The sequence below is a fragment of the Lissotriton helveticus genome, chromosome 9 (assembly GCF_964261635.1).
Source record: "Lissotriton helveticus chromosome 9, aLisHel1.1, whole genome shotgun sequence".
In the NCBI taxonomy this organism is placed as follows: domain Eukaryota; kingdom Metazoa; phylum Chordata; class Amphibia; order Caudata; family Salamandridae; genus Lissotriton; species Lissotriton helveticus.
In genome coordinates, this window is record NC_136070.1 from 485,511,612 (window position 1) to 485,527,350 (window position 15,739).

The 15,739-nt window shown below is 47.0% G+C and overlaps 1 protein-coding gene across 1 annotated transcript in view; it reads right to left on the bottom strand.

Annotated features, from left to right (window-relative positions):
• Positions 1-15,739, bottom strand: part of SYNE2 (spectrin repeat containing nuclear envelope protein 2) — a 1,843,566-nt gene that overhangs the window by 729,137 nt on the left and 1,098,690 nt on the right. The window contains exons 90-91 of the mRNA XM_078660317.1: positions 5,546-5,728; positions 4,872-5,009 (exon numbers count right to left, since the gene is read on the bottom strand). Of these exons, the coding sequence (XP_078516443.1) occupies positions 4,872-5,009; positions 5,546-5,728 (321 nt within the window). The remainder of the gene's footprint in view (positions 1-4,871; positions 5,010-5,545; positions 5,729-15,739) is intronic.

Sequence of the window (15,739 nt, forward strand, 5' to 3'; positions counted from 1 at the left end):
CACAGTGTGTCAAGCACCATGGGGTGCCCACCACAGGGTGCACGATTATCCCCAACCACCCCTTTTGTCAATGGGAACCTGTGTACGCGTTCGGTACACAGGTTTCCATTGAAGTCCATTGGAGTCCGACCGGAACGTTTCCGGATAAATTCAAATGCATCAAACTCGTTCGGTCGGACTCCCCCAATCCGAGTTGTATATAAAGCATTCCGGACCCGAGTCGTTCAGTATGCTTTCTGAACCAGATCGGAAATGGACCCATAGTGTTTTGTTGTCTGAACAGTTGAGGCTCTGAGTTGCATGTGCATCACCCTAAAAATAAATGCGGTTCTGTAGTTAAACCACTTTAGTAAATCAACTGTAGATAGGGGCTAGAAGGTACAAGGTGCACAAATGTTAAATTGCATATGCAAGCATGTAGAATTACAATTACAAGTGCGTCAAACTTCTACATGGCCTTCAAAATGTCATGCTGATACACAACTTTCTGGTTTTTGTCCAAAAACTAAATCAAACTTCTTTTTTTACAATTGAAATGCTAGATTTATATTTTTGTATGCCAGTTACATCTCTACACCATTGCTTGCAGTTACATCCCAAAAGTAAGAAATCTCCTACTTTAATCTAAAATCATGACATGTCTTGTGCAAGAAGTTACAATCAGCTATAGTTTTAAAGTATTATTTATTTCCCAAACCCAACTTTTGCTACTTTCTGTTAGGAAATTAATACAAATGACATTTTAATGTAATATTTGTATTTATTTTTATCGTTTTCATATAGAGCTTAATCTACAAGTCTGCATCTTAGAATAGACTTTAATTGAACTGGCAAAGAAATAGAAGCCTGACTAAAAAGTGACCAGAAGTAAAATCTCATGAAAACTTAAAATGTATCCACAAGAGAGTAAACTCCCGGAAGAGTAGGAGCACTAGACTAATACACCTGTCTTAGGCACACCTGACAAGACAAGTGAAGTGAAGATGAGGTCCAGATGAAAACTTCAGGATCCAGTCTAACTGAGGCTTTAACAAGATGAATTTGAGCTTTAGAAAATCTGATTCAATTTTCAGTGTCTGAGGAAGGGAAGTTTTGAAAGAGGTAGGTAGCTGAATGGCTAGTATGTTAGTAGAGGCTTACACAGTTTTTAGATGGGTGGTAAAGTGGAACACCTTTGGTCAGATAACCTGACAAGTCAATGAAAAGACTTCAGCAAAAGGCACAGAATTTCACAGTGGGATTCTCTTTAATCTCTAGTGAATGTAACGATCCGGGGAGAAGTGGGTGGTAATTTGATCTGTGCCCCCTAAGATGCAGAAGAGCCTAGCTGCATGGTGTTGAACTCTTTGAGTTTGTCCATTGACTTCTTGAAGTCTGTGAGAATGAGTTGTAGTAATTAATGTGGGATAACACCACAATAAGAGCTAGCATGATCTTGGAGCAAATGCAGATAGTAGAGTGCGTAGTTAATGATTAAGTTCACATAAAGAGAAAGATGATTTTGATACTAAAGATAACACTTGGATAATAAACCTTCAGGACTTGGAGATGAGACTGAACCAATGACGTCTGACCAAGTAAGAGGGAGACATGAAGAATCAACCGGGCCAACCAGCAGTATTTCTGAGTTCTGGTTGGAGAGGCAAAGTCGAATATGGTGAATCGAACTTTGGACTTGTTACTTGCAGTGTGCTACCTTGACAAACCCCATTTTTCTCTAGTTGGAGGTAGATCTGAATTTTGGCTGCATACATTTGGCAGCTGACTGTGCGAGCAGCAGCAGCCGGCACAGGTAAGTGCGGTTGGGCATGGTGTGGCGGGGGGTGGGGAAGTCGACAGATCACAGAATAGGTATTATTTATTTATTTGATTATACCTATTTTGTCATCTGTCAACTTCCCACCCTGCCCTGCCCCCGCCTCACTGTGCTTACCTGTGTCGGCCGCTGCTGTTTGGGAGCATTAAGAATGTGCATTAATGGGGCCTGAGTGACATTGGAGGGAATGAAAGACCATGAGGTATTGGAAATGGAAGACAGTGTAGGTAATTACCTATGTACAAAACTAATAAAACCATTGGCTAATGATTACCTACATTGCTAGGAAGACCTTTTTGAAGAAGTCATATTGCTTTCTTAAAATCACATCCACTATGACTAGTCACTTAACAACAACTTACGGGACCCTTCCCCGGGACTTGAGGTGAGTATGTGGCAAGGTCCAAGGCTGCACCAACAGGTCACCTTTGGAGGCACTGGGGCGTTTGGGTGCAGGGGTTTGTTTTTCAGCATCTGGAGATTTTGAGTGATTTTCAATACTTTACATGGGAATCGAAAGTCTTCCATGTAAAGTTAAGCTGTGCAGGAAAAACACACACAGCATACAGATACTTTGCAGCGACTTACGGGACCAATCTTTTGGGCTGAAGGTGAGTATGGGGCAAGGTTCAAGGCAGCACCAATAGTTCACTTTGGGAGGCACTGGGGCATCCGGGTTTAGAGGAGCATTACAGCGTTGGGTGCCCCTTCACTACAATGCAAAATTGGTCTGGTCACAAAGAGGTTACAGGCTTGGACTGGGGGACCAAGCGAGCTGAACCAGCAAAGGGGCTCAACTCTTGCAATGTCCCCTGAAGTAGAGGCACCTTTGGTTCTCTTCCCCAGGGCCCTGGGGCGACTGATGTAGAGGTGTCCTTAGGCATCGGGTTTTTGGCACCGGGAGTGGTAGCTGGTGAGGGAGGCCTGCACAAAGAGGCTGCAGGTGGTATCAGTAGGTCCACAGTGGGCAAGTCCATGTTGGTTTTTGTCTCTGCTTGTCAACTTTATTAGACGCGCCCGCTAACATGGACGCTGTCGCTTTAATTTTCCCAAGACATACGGTCACGTGACCACGTCACGACATATGTCTTACGCAGTGGCAGGATAATCTCCTGCAGAGATGGGCGCGAACGCAGGTTAACTCAGAGCAGACCCGTTAGTGAATCTGAAGTAAGTTATCCATTACCGCATTTTGTTGTAATTGTGCTGTAGCACATTTAGACCGTTCGAAATGGTTGGGCTGTAGAACTCTGAAATCACCATTGTAATACACGCAGAGTGAGCATTCTTGCTGGCAAACAGTTGCACGGAGTAGGCTTAGATTGGTTAGCGTTATCGTCAGTATGTTGTATTTACCGACAGGCTCACACACAGTGAGCATTTTTAAGTTACTGGGTTGAACATTAACGTTTGTGTGTTCTTTTAACACATAACACTCTACTACAATTCAGGTGTAGCTTGAGGTTTTACACAGCAATGGCGCATTCATTGATTTGATGAGGAAAGAAAATAGTAGAGGCTTAGAATTCTTTTTTGGACTTTATTAATCCACAACTAGAACAGTTATGACATGTTAATTGTTTGTTTTTTGACACTTTACCATGAGATTGATGATTAATTTAGCCTCCTGTTTATTTTACACAGACCCCTGAAGAAGGGTCCAGTCCGTGACCCGAAATGCATTGGGTGATGATTCTCATGAAATTAATATTATGAATTGAAAATATCGACATTTTGAAGAACTTATGATTATAAAGAAAATAAAGAAGATTGAAATCCATTAACTTGTGGATGGTTATTAATCAGCGATCCTTTGAAGTAATGATAAGGAACCAACAAGGTTCCAAGTAAAGAGTGGGCACATTCTCCATGGTAGGATTCTCCCACCTGACCAGTTTACTAAGAGTTGAGAGAGTGTCAGTTCTTGGAGGCAAAAAATGTTACACCTACCTGTATGACAATTAGAAAATAATTTTAAATGGAATTTAGCCGTGGACCTGACTGGAAGTAATGAATAGCCTTTTCACAAAGTAAACCTGTGTCATGGCATCCAAGAAGAATTTCCCAGAAATGTAGAGACCACTGCAGCACCAATGAAGAAGTTACAGAATATTTTCTGTAAGCTGAGACATTTTATCTTTTTCTGGAGGACCAGAACAAGGTGTCAAATGTCCCTGAAAAAGACTTGGGCCAGATTTACAACCCAGTCACACAATGCAGTGCAGCACCCAAAGTTGCTGCGCTGCATTTTGTGACAGGGAGATAGGAGGAAAGCACCATATCTACAGAGATATGACACTCTCCTCCTCTCTCTCTAGTGCTGGCCCACAATCATGCTGCCGAGCACCACACACACTCCTTTGCACCATAGTGCAGGGGTGTGTGAGTCTAACATGAGTGTTGTACTAGAAGGAATTCCTTTCAGTACAAAATACTATGCTAGACAAATTGTAAAATGTTTCCTACTTTGTATGCAAAGTCATAAAAGCCTTCTGATTCAAAGTGGTGTCATTTTTTGGCACAAAACCCTGGCTATTATTGTTAGTAGATAGGGTTTTGCATCAAAAAGTATGGGTTGTTTATTTGTTGATTTTCTTTTTGTATGGGACGCCCATGTACCACTCATGTAACACCACTACGATGCAGAGTAATGCAACACATTATTCTTGCAGTGTCTTGCCACACAACCCTGGCCATCCTTATCCTTAAAGATTCCAAAATCATGGTGACATCTAATTAGCTTGTTTCAGATTTATATGCAAATCAGCCATTTTATGTTTTGTAATAGATAGAAGTAAGTAAGAAGCCATCTAACATTTGGTTACATATGCCAGCTCTGGCTCAGTCATAACCTTCTCATCAGATTCCCTCGTTCATGCTCACTTCCAATGTTTGCCTCTCACATTTTGTTGGTAACAAGTGTACTGTGGATGGAAGCTTTTCCGAAATGTCATTAGAAGGGAACACACATCTGATTCCACTGTTGGTTGCGCAATACTTGTCAAATTAGTCTCCTTTTCAAAACTGTTCATTTTCCCCTATATTAATATGTTACCTGTAGTGCACTGGCATATTTACTCAGTGATTTTGCAGAATCATATTTTGCCTCTCCTGTTAGCAACTCATTAGTATTCTCTATCCATGCTTTTGTGTTCTTTAAATGTTCATCGTATTCTTCTAATTTGGAGGTAGCCTGATGAGACAAAATCAGTAAATTAAAAAAAAAATTTGTATAGATGATATCGATTTTTTTCTTTTAACACATATATGTTCACGGTATTGCAAGCATGGCTTGAAACAAGTAAAAAGTAAGTATGCTACACAGACAAGATCAAATCTAATAACCAAACACAAATCAATATGTACAAATTCAGGAGGCAAACATTTACTGTTTATCTTTTTCTTTTCCATTATACCCCATTCAATTGTCAGAAATACATTACCACCCTTGTCTAAATCATAACCTGTATGTGCAGAACCACAAGGCCACTGTTCATGGATACAGTCCGAACCATTCAAGTTAACCTCTAGTGAAACTCCCACAGTGCCTTTACCAACAGCAAGTAGCCTAATAAGCGGAGCAGCCTTCTGTACCAAATGATTCAGTTAAATTGCCTGGTGCAAACTTACAGGAAGTGCAGGAAGGTAATCTACTAGTTTTACTGAGGCACAGTAAACAGGCTTCTCCCTTTTTTTTTTGGTTTAAAATCAGATTCCACTCCTTTTTACCTTGTTTAACTGGGCAGTCCTTTGTTCTGCCAGTTTTGTCACTTGCTGGTACAGCTGCAAGGGCACCATTAAGCGATCCATCCATTCCCCAGCTTCGCTTGGATCGTCTTCTGCCAGATCTTGAACCTCAGAGTCCAGTTCATTGAGCTTGGAGTGCCAGGTATCAAGGTCATCCCAGGCTTTCTGTACACAGGAAACAAAATGTGGGCAAGAAAAATCAATACAAATTTAGGCTTCATTTGTACATCCAGTGCACAAAGTAATGTTTTGAGTACTGATGAGTCCGCTTTAGTCAATATATTTGTTTTGAGAATATGTAGATATGTCTTCCAACCACAATTTATTAAACAGTCAACAAAATAAGCAAATTGCAGAATACCAATGCTGACAAAAAAATACCATGTGGTAGTCACAGATGGCAATTCACCAAAATGGCAGTCGCAGCGGAAGTGGCATCACACGTCCTGTGACCCCAATGATATGACAGAAGTGATTACATGTGACCTTTGACTCTGATGACATTCCAAGAAGTACTTCACTAAAGATAAAAACCCTATAATTGGTGCAAGAGTATAAAATACAGGTATAATTCCTACCTTTATCGTGTCATCCCATTTCTCTCTCTTTCATCACTCTACTCTCAAACAGTTTTACCTGAGTATTTCTCGCACCTCCGTAGTTGCTGTCTATCACCTTCCATCCCGACTTCCTCTGACCTTCACCTTTTCCTGTCATGCTCATCTGTATTTTTTAGCTTGCCTACTTCAGCCCGTCCTGCTTTCTCCTCTCTCCTACTTTACTTATTAAACATACCTCTGTAATTCTGAGACATTCAATTTATTCTTTATTTTCTCAGCCTATCTCACATATTTCCTCTAATTGCAAACTTGCATTTCTCACATCTTTCTCAACACATCCACGTCTTATTTGCTCACCTCAGTATCTGACATACCTGCTCACGTCTCCTTTTCTCCACCATTTTTCTTGGTTGTCTTGCGCCCCCACTACTTTTTGGGGTCCCTTAGCGCTTGCCTCTGACCTCTACCTGCAACACTCTATTCTCACATTTATGTCTTCCTTTTCCCCGCTCACAAACATCTTTCCCAGCTTTCTTCTTCCCATCTCTACCTCTCTCATTCTCGCATCCATTTTGTATTTCCATTTAACTTGCAGGTCCTTGCAGGTAATTCTCTTAGCTCAATCCCACACAGTTTTCAATCCTGTCTTTAAATGATAATTATCTCTGTCCTTTTAGTTCTACCTATCTAATCTATTGACCATTACATTTCACTATTGCCCACCTACCTAATTCTACCTCCAAAATTCTCGGACGTGCATCTTCCAGATTTCAGATTCTGCTGTCAGGCTGCTACTTCAAAAACTAACACCTTTCCTCCACCTTCTCCAGTATTCACCTCAGATCATTAATTTTACACATTCTTCACACACTGCTTTCCCATTTTATCTAAAAGCTTCCCTCTGTTACTTCCTTTGCCACTTTTACTCTACACAGCCTACTGTGTCTCAGTTCATCATTTTCACTTCTCATCCATCTAGCACGGGATTGCTCCATGTCTCTTACTAGTGTTTCGTCTCTCTTGGAATTATTTTCTTGGTTTCACTTCTGTGGCCTTCTCTTCATATTAATTTCTGCCATGTTGCCATCATTCTGTTGGCTTTGTTGAAGATGTGGTGTGGGCATGGGTCTGACGGAGAGCCGGAGTGGATGGTGTTCATGATTTTGATGGTGTTGTCGTCGTTTATGTAGGTCCAGGCGAGCAGGGGATCGATGTGGGTGATGGCCACGGGGTTTGAGGTGTCGGTGGGTGTCGGGGTGGTCAGGTTGTTGAAGCTGTCATGGATGTCTGCGATCTTGCGATGGAAGAAGGTGGCAAGGGAATCGCACAGGTCTTGCGATGGTGGGATGTTGTTGGTGTTGGAGCTAGGGTTGGAGAGTTCCTTCACGATGTTGAAGAGCTCTTTGCTGTTGTGCCTGTTGTTGTCGAGTCGGTCCTTGAAGGAGGCTCTTTTGGCAGATCTGATGAGGTCATGGTGTCTACGGATGGCGATCTTGGGGGCTGTGTAGCTGTCTGGTGTCTGTTCGAGTTGCCATTTCTTCTCTAGTGTACGGCAGGTTTGCTTGGAGGCCTGGCGGTCTGAGGTGTACCAGCTGGCTTTCTTGTTGGTGTGTCTGTTGGAGGGTTTCTTGATCGGGGCGAGTCTGTTGGTGCAGTTGTCAATCCAATGCCTGAGGTTGCGGGCGGCTGTGTAGGTGTCGGTGGGTGAGCTTCGGGCGAGGGTGGAATTTAGCTGGTCTTCGGTGATTTTGCTCCAGCTGTGGCAGGGGATCTGTTGAGTGCAGTGGTGCGTGGTGGTTTTCCTGTTGGTGATGTGGATTCAGCGATGGTTGATCCAGTGGAGCTCGGTGGTGTGGCTGACGGTGACGTGGGGGCTAGCGGTGAAGATGGGATCAAGTGTGGGGCTGGCGGAGTGGGTGGGCGGTGTGACGAGCTGTCTGAGTCCGAAGTTGGCGAGGTTGTCAATCAGGGTGGTGGAGTTAGTGTCATTGTTGTTCTTGAAGTGGAAGTTCAGGTCTCCAAAGAGGATGTAGTCTGTGGAGGCGAGGGCGTGCATCCTGATGAAGTCGGTGATGGAGTCGCTGAACTGAGGCCGGGGTCCAGGGAGTCTGTAGACGAGAGTTCCTCTGAGGGTGGTGTTGGTATCGGTGTGGATCCGGAAGTGCAGGTGTTCGGCGGTGCTGAGGGTGTCATCGGTGTTGGTCGAGACCCTGAGGGTGTTCTTGTGTAACATGGCGAGTCCACCTCTTGTTCTGATGGTGTGGTCCCTGCGGGAGCTCTTGTAGCTGTCAGGGATGGCTATGGCTATGTCGGGTGCAGATGAGGTGTTTATCCAGGTCTCTGTCAGGAAGGCGACATCTGGGGAGGATGTGTCGAGCAGGTCCCAGAGTTCGACGGCATGTTTGTGTGCGGTGCGGGTGTTCAGTAGTATGCATCTGAGGCGGTTGCGTCCTGTCACGGTGGGTGGTGTGGCGACTCGGAGGCTGGTGAAGCTGCAGCTCCGGCAGGAGAAGGGTCCTTTGGTGTGCTTCGGGGTGGCCAGGAAGCAGGTGTGCGATCGTCCGGCATTGAGTGCGTGGAGAATGAGGGCGGCATAGCACCGTCGGGTGTTGTGGTGTTCGCGGATGGGCGCAGATGGGCTTGCCTTAGGCGTGCCAGCGGCACACCCGCTGGGTAAGGCTGCGCAGCAGCCCCCATATAAGGGGAGGTGGGAGGGAGGAGTAGCTGGGAGGCGGGAGCGGGTGGCGAATGGGCGAGCAGGAGGGTGGGGCTGCAGGGGACGCAGCGGCGGGAAAACAGGAGGGTAGAGCGTGCGGGGGATATAGTAGGCAAAAAAGGGGTACAAAACAATTCAACAGTGCAAAAGAGAATAAGGGCAAAATACAATTACTCACAATACACAATACAGGAGCAAAAGCACAATTACCGCAGGGCATCGAACTTCAAGCAGGCAGCAGCAGCAGGCTCAGGGGCAACGACACACAGGTGGTGCTGTGCGGCGTGGGGAGCAACCTGCCTGAGAACAGGGTCAAGGGTTGCTCTCCTCACTGCGCAGCGGCCACCATATAAGAGGAGGTGGGAGGGAGGAGTAGCTGGGAGGCGGGTGCGGGCGGCGAATGTGTGAGCAGGGGAGCGGGCCGCAGGAGATGCAGCGGCGGGAGAACGGAAGGGTAGAGCGGTCGGTGGATACAGAAGGCAAAAAAGGGGTACAAAACAATACAACAGTGCAAAAGAGAATAAGGGCAAAATACAATTACTCACAATACAGGAGCAGAAGCACAATTACGGCAGGGCCTCGGACTTCAAGCAGGCAGCAGCAGCTGGCTCAGGGGCAACAACACACAGGTGGTGCTGTGCTGCGTGGGGAGTGACCTGTCTGAGATCAGGGTCAAGGGTCGCTCTCCTCACCGTGCAGCGGCCACCATATAAGGGGAGGTGGAAGGGAGGAGGAGGTGGGAGCGGGGTGGCGAATGGGCGAGCAGGGGGGCGGGGCCACAGGGGACGCAGCAGCGGGAAAACGGGAGGGTAGAGTGGGCATGGGATACAGAAGGCAAAAAAGGGGTACAAAACAATACAACAGTGCAAAAGAGAATAAGGGGAAAATACAATTACTCACAATACATAATACTGGAGCAGAAGCACAATTACGGCAGGGCCTCGAACTTTAAGCAGGCAGCAGCAGCGGGCTCAGGGGCAACGACACACAGATGGTGATGTGCGGCGTGGGGAGCGACCTGCCTGAGAACAGAGTCAAGGTTTGCTCCAACCTTGTATTACAAATCCTTTACAGTTTATCACCTTTTATGAAATACACAGATTACTAATGGTTCAGGCCTAGAAACCAACATCTACAAAAATGTGGGTATAAAGGCCTCTACCATGCGTACATTTAGCAACAGGGTTAACTCTGCTGATGAGCTCTGTAGGCAGCTGATAAATAAGCAATGTAGTCGTACAAAATATCAGTAATGATTGCTTTTCATCAATCCCGTCGCGATCATCTGCCAACCAGTATTTGCTCATTGATAATTACCTGCAGCCTCGTCACTGGTCAGCATCATTGTCATCAATGTACCTGTAGATTGCAAAATGGAAGCAAAACACATGTGTCTCCAGGAGAAGCATGGATAAGTGGGAAGTGGTTAAGGTTACTGTCAGAGATTTGTTAATGGTGATAATTGTTACTACACCTGGTTGCTGATCAGAGAGAGATCTACATCTATACTCTGCAGCTAACAACTGAATAAAAAAGTACCATTGGCTGAACAGAAGTTTCTCCCATGTCAAAAGTCAAACAAAATGCACCTGCATTCCTGGTACTAGTTCATCCACATGGGGATATTTAAAAGTATATTATTGATTTATGGTGGAACTGTGTACATAGGGTTACCAATAAAACGAGTCCTTATCATTATTGATCTCTGCTCCTTTCTGAAGAACTTTGACAACTTGATCTAATCAGCCACTGCTGGGGCACATATTCATTAACTCCATCTAAGCATCACTAATAAGCAAACCAATAACAGGCCGTTCACAAGTTCCTGTACATCATGGATGCCCGTGAGTTACCCAAACTAAATAGCTTTAAAACACATTACCTTCCCAGCCACCAACGTCTTCAAGAGCAGCACATGTCATTGCCCGGAACACCTAGAACAAATCCCTTGGAGTCACTCTTTGCTGGAAAATAACATCAAAGCTCAAGCCTAATCAGCTTTCAACTTCTCTCACTACCACCTTTGTCTATTCTGAAGAAACCTCCCATTCAACGCCCACAGTTCCACATGTGTTTGGGGTGAAACCAACCACTATCATCTCTTGGCTTAACTCCACCAACTCCCTGTACCTCAACTTATCCGAAACACCGACTCCCACAATAGCAAGAAGTGCAAAACACAACCCCAGGAGTGGGTGCTGTGAAAAACAAGGCTACCTATCTCTGTCTCAGCACAATGCATTTAATTTCAGATGATGACTGTTAGATTTGGGGGTCTCTAGTTGGCACAGGTAGGTACTTGTAACAAATAGAGACCCCCAAATCTTACATTGGTGGTCAGCGGTGAGGATACTGGACTTGCATTTGTGACTCATGTACAGTGATTGGTGAACACTACTAGTGAGTGCAAAACAAAATACAACCACTTACTATTTTTTCCTGTTTCCCTTTGGAATTTGGTTTTTGGAACTCTGGTTAGTTCTTGCACCTGTTGGACCTTGTCAAAATGGAAGTCAAATTTTCTCACTTGTACATCTACAAGACAGGGGAGATAAAAGTATTTTGCAGGGAGAGGGGGTTGCCTGTGAAGAGGAGATCCACAAGGCAGGATCTTGAGGCAGCCCTGTATAGCTATGAGGTGCTATGCTGGGAAGCAACACTAACAGATGACTCTGAGGAGGAGTCTGAGGGGGAGGATCCCCAGCCAGAATACCAAGAGGGCAGTGGCCCTGAAGGGGAAACATTTTGGGAAATATTGGCTCGTTAAGAGAGGAATCGGATTTGTGCTCCTGACCGGAGGCTGGGACTGCTAGACCAGAAGTGCAAGGAAATTGAGCAAGCCTTAACTGAAAAGAAAAAGTGTGTAGCTCAGGAAGTGGGCTTGGCTGAGTTGGAGGTGGAGTCCAGCTCAGATGGTGGCAGCAAAATTGAATTTTCTAGTGCAGAGGGAGTAGTACACACACCCAGAGATGTGGTGCCTGACTTGGAGGGGGTTAACATACACCAGGAGGTTCAAGGACATGAGGTAGCTCCAGTAGTGCGCAGTGTCCCTGAGGAGAATAGGGTAACTGGGGCAGGGGTTCATGGTCCTAGTGGTAGGAGGGACACTCTACTCACTCTAGATGAGAGGTGCAGGGAGAGGGGTTCCCCCAAAGTTGAAGTCCTGGTATGTGAGTGTGAAGACCGCCCAGAAGAGTGTGGGTTGAGTGACAGAGACAGTCAGATACTGTCTTGCCAATCTCAGGAGAGTGGTGTGGAATACGTGTGCGAGGCACTGGATGGTGAGGTGAAGGATAGTTTGGTTAACCCCTGTGTGGGGCTGAGTGATCCAATTGTGGGAGAGAATATTGTAAGTCCCTGTTTTCCAGAGCTATGCAAACACCTGTTGGAGAGTGAGTTCTCTGACCCCAGGGAGCTCAAATTGGAGGCACACCTTTTGGTGGATTCCAGAGGGTCTGGAGAGGCATGGGGGAATTACCCTGTGGGGAGTGGCTCAGGTATCTTTCAACCCAGAGTGGTAGAAGTAGTTCAGTGTAGCCCAGCTAGGTCCCAGTGTAGTGGGAAGGGTGTAGGGACTCACGTCCTGTCACAGTGGAGAAGGAGTGAGTGTGGGGCTGTGTTTCCCAAGGTGCTCGAAACCCAGTCACAGGGCCTGGGTGGTTCTTTAAGGGAACACCAAGTAGGGAGCCTAGGCTGTCCTCATGGGCCTTCCGTTGAGGGGGATCCCCTCGTGTCTGGTGAATTGGGAGGGTCTGTAAGCAGGCCTCCATCAGTTCTAGTGTCTGGCAGTGCTGCTCCAGTTGGGAGGGTACAGAGGTCCAGACTGAGGTGTGAGAGGGGAAAAGAGTCCCCAGTGGAGGAACCAGTGGGTCAGGGGCCAGCCAGAAGGGCTGCGTCACCAGTGAATGACCATGGTGACACCACTTCTGTCCTGGGGGATCTTCATGCACTGTCAGATGGACAGGGGTCGGGAGATCTGCGCCAGGCAGACTGTCACACGACACATGAGTTATGTGTTACCCTCGGGGGAAGAATATGTGCTCCCAAGGAAGTCCTTGAGCAAGTGTTCAACCGCAGGGTTTGGTCCCTGGGTTGGGAAGCCGGGTTCAGAGGTTGTCTGACCTGGAGAAAGGGGCAACTGTAATCAGTGTCCTGACCGAGGTAGCTTCGAGGGGTACCATTTCAGTTGGGAGGGTGCAGTGCTCTGGAAGGGGGTGCAGAGGAAGAGAGTCCTTGCCTCTGACCCCGGTGCAGGCTGAGGGTTTAGACCCTAGGTTGGAGGGCCAGGTTCAGGGTGTCCCCCTTGACCTGGAATCCTAGTTGCAGGATAGAACCCCTGAAGTGGTGGGCGAATTGTGCAGGACACCTGCTACAGACACCCTGACAATTCTGGAAGGGGGTACCGCTCCAGGTGGGAGGGTACAGAGCCCCAAGGAGGAGGACCGGGTGTGGGAGAGCCCACCCCAGTCTCTGGTCCAGCCGCCGGGTACAGGCCTGGAGGTGGTGGGTCAGTGCCAGGATGTCATACCTGACCTGACAGGAGGGAGAGTGGACAAAGGGTGCCAAGCATCTGGGACTACTGCCCCTTGCTCTCGGAAGCCAGAGAGGTTTGAGAGCCCTGAGAGGCATAAGGCCTGGGTCTCATCACTGACTACTGTCAGTGGCCACCGTGGCTTGCTGTCTGTCTGTTGGGACACACCTGTGAGCAAGTTAAGGTTAGATACTGCACAGGTGGTGTCCACAGGTGAGGGGAAGGGTACCCCATGGATTAGCTTGGTGGGCCCTGAGAGTATGGCCAGAGGAATTGAAATGGGTTCAGATTGGCGAAGAAATGGAATATACCCCTGCTGTTGCGGGCCAGGTCCAGGTTCTATCGCCCAAAGCAGGGAAGCCCATCAAGGTAGTGATTGGTCTACCCTGCGTTTTGACTGGAAAGGGGTTGTGTTGGACTTGGCTCTTTTTGCGGGGTCATCCCTGAACTTTTTGCCTTCGTCCTCTTTTTAGACCTGTTGTTGGCTGTTTTATGACTCTGGGCACTTTACCACTGCTGATCAGTGCTAAAGTGCATATGCTCTCCCTATTGTAAATTGATGTATGGATTAGTGACTCCATGATTGGCTGATTTGGTTTACTAATCAGACCATAGTACAGTGCACTGGGTGTGCCCAGGTCGTGTGAATCCAAATGCTGCTGGTGGGCTTGCAGCACTGGTTGTGCCACCCACAGAAGCAGCCTTGTAAAATGTGTCTAAGGCCTGCCATTGCAGAGCCTGCGTGCAGTCTGGTACTGCCATGCTGAATGGGCAAGTACACCCACTTGCCAGTCCCTAACCCTTCCATTTTCTTCATATCAGACACCCATATGGTAGGCCCAAGGGCAGGGTGCATTGTAAGTATAAGGTAGTGGTAGCCCTGGTGTGTGTGTGGCATGTCCTAATAGTGAATTACAGCCATTTTCTTTTTTCACTATTGCAAGGCTACCTGTTCTCCATTGGCCAGAATGGGCAGTTTGATTATTACATCTTATAATCCTAACTGACTCAGGGAACATGGTAGAAATTCGAGTTTAGTATGCCCGAACTCAGAATGATAAATTACATCTTTTAGTGAAGATGGTTTTAACATTCTGTGTTTGAAAAAAACACTTTTAGAAAGTAGGTATTTTCTTGTCTAACTATCCAAGCCTGCCTATGCTAGGTTGTGTATTCCTTGTCTGGAGTTTGAGTGACAGGGCTGGGGTTTCCAGGACACAGGGTGAGTCAGCCCGGTGCTGAATAGAGAGATCTGCATGTAGATGGGTGGGAGGAGTTACACCTGGGACCTGAATAGGGCTGTGCCTTCCCTCCACAATGCAGGCTCCACCCCCTGTGGTGCGTCTGATGTCTCTGCCCTGCACTGTGAAAGGAGAGGAGTCATGTCAACAGAGTGCTCCAGGGCTGTGCCTTTCCTCCACAATGCTGGCTCCACCCCCTGTGGGGCGTCTGATGTCTCTGCCCTGCACTGTGAAAGGAGAGATGGAGTCATGTCAACAGAGTGCTCCAGGGCTGTGCCTTTCCTTTACAATGCTGGCTCCACCTCATGTGGGGCATCTGATGGTTCTGCCCTGCACTGTGAAAGGAAAGAAGGAGTCATGTAAACAAAGTGCTCCAGGACTGACCAAAACTGGTTTGGACTAGGCAAAGGCTCCTCTGCCCTCAGAGGACAAAGGATTTTGGGGTATAAGTATTGGGACCCTGATCCCAAGAAATTAGATCACTTTTGGACAACAAGAAGAAACCTTTGCTGAGGAGAGGAACCTGAAGAAACTGAGGAGAGACTATCCCTAAGCTGAACTGCTGCTTGGGGGATTGGCCTGCAGTGGTTGCCTGACTGCCAAAGAAAGGAGAAAGGACGTTGTGTGCACTTTATTCAACTCGTGAAGGATCTCCAAGGGCTTGAGAAAAGAGCTTGCCTCCTGCTGAAGTCTCAGGGACAACAGACTTCAACCCCCAGCTTTCTTTGGAAGTGCCTGCTGCTGTTTTGGGCCTTCTGAGGGACTGCGTGTCGCAAGGAGCTGGAAGCGTGACTCAAGAAGGAGAAGCGTGTCGCCACCGCAGCCGCTGCCATTGCATCGTGTATGTTGCCGCTGTAGCTGTCGCATTACACCGCATCAAGAAAAGCGCCTCGCATCCATGGTGAAGCGTGCCGCCGTCGGAGCTGCTATTGTCGCATCACTGAACAAGGGTGTCGCCGCATCGAGCGGAAGCATCTCGCATCGTCGGAGAAGAGTGTCGCCGCCAAAGCCATTGTCTTCGTATCACTGAACAAGGGTGTCGCCGCTGACGCATCGAGCCGAGACTTCTCGCAACATCAGAGAAGCATGCGGCATCAGGAAAAACTTGACGTCTTTATTTCTTTGCAC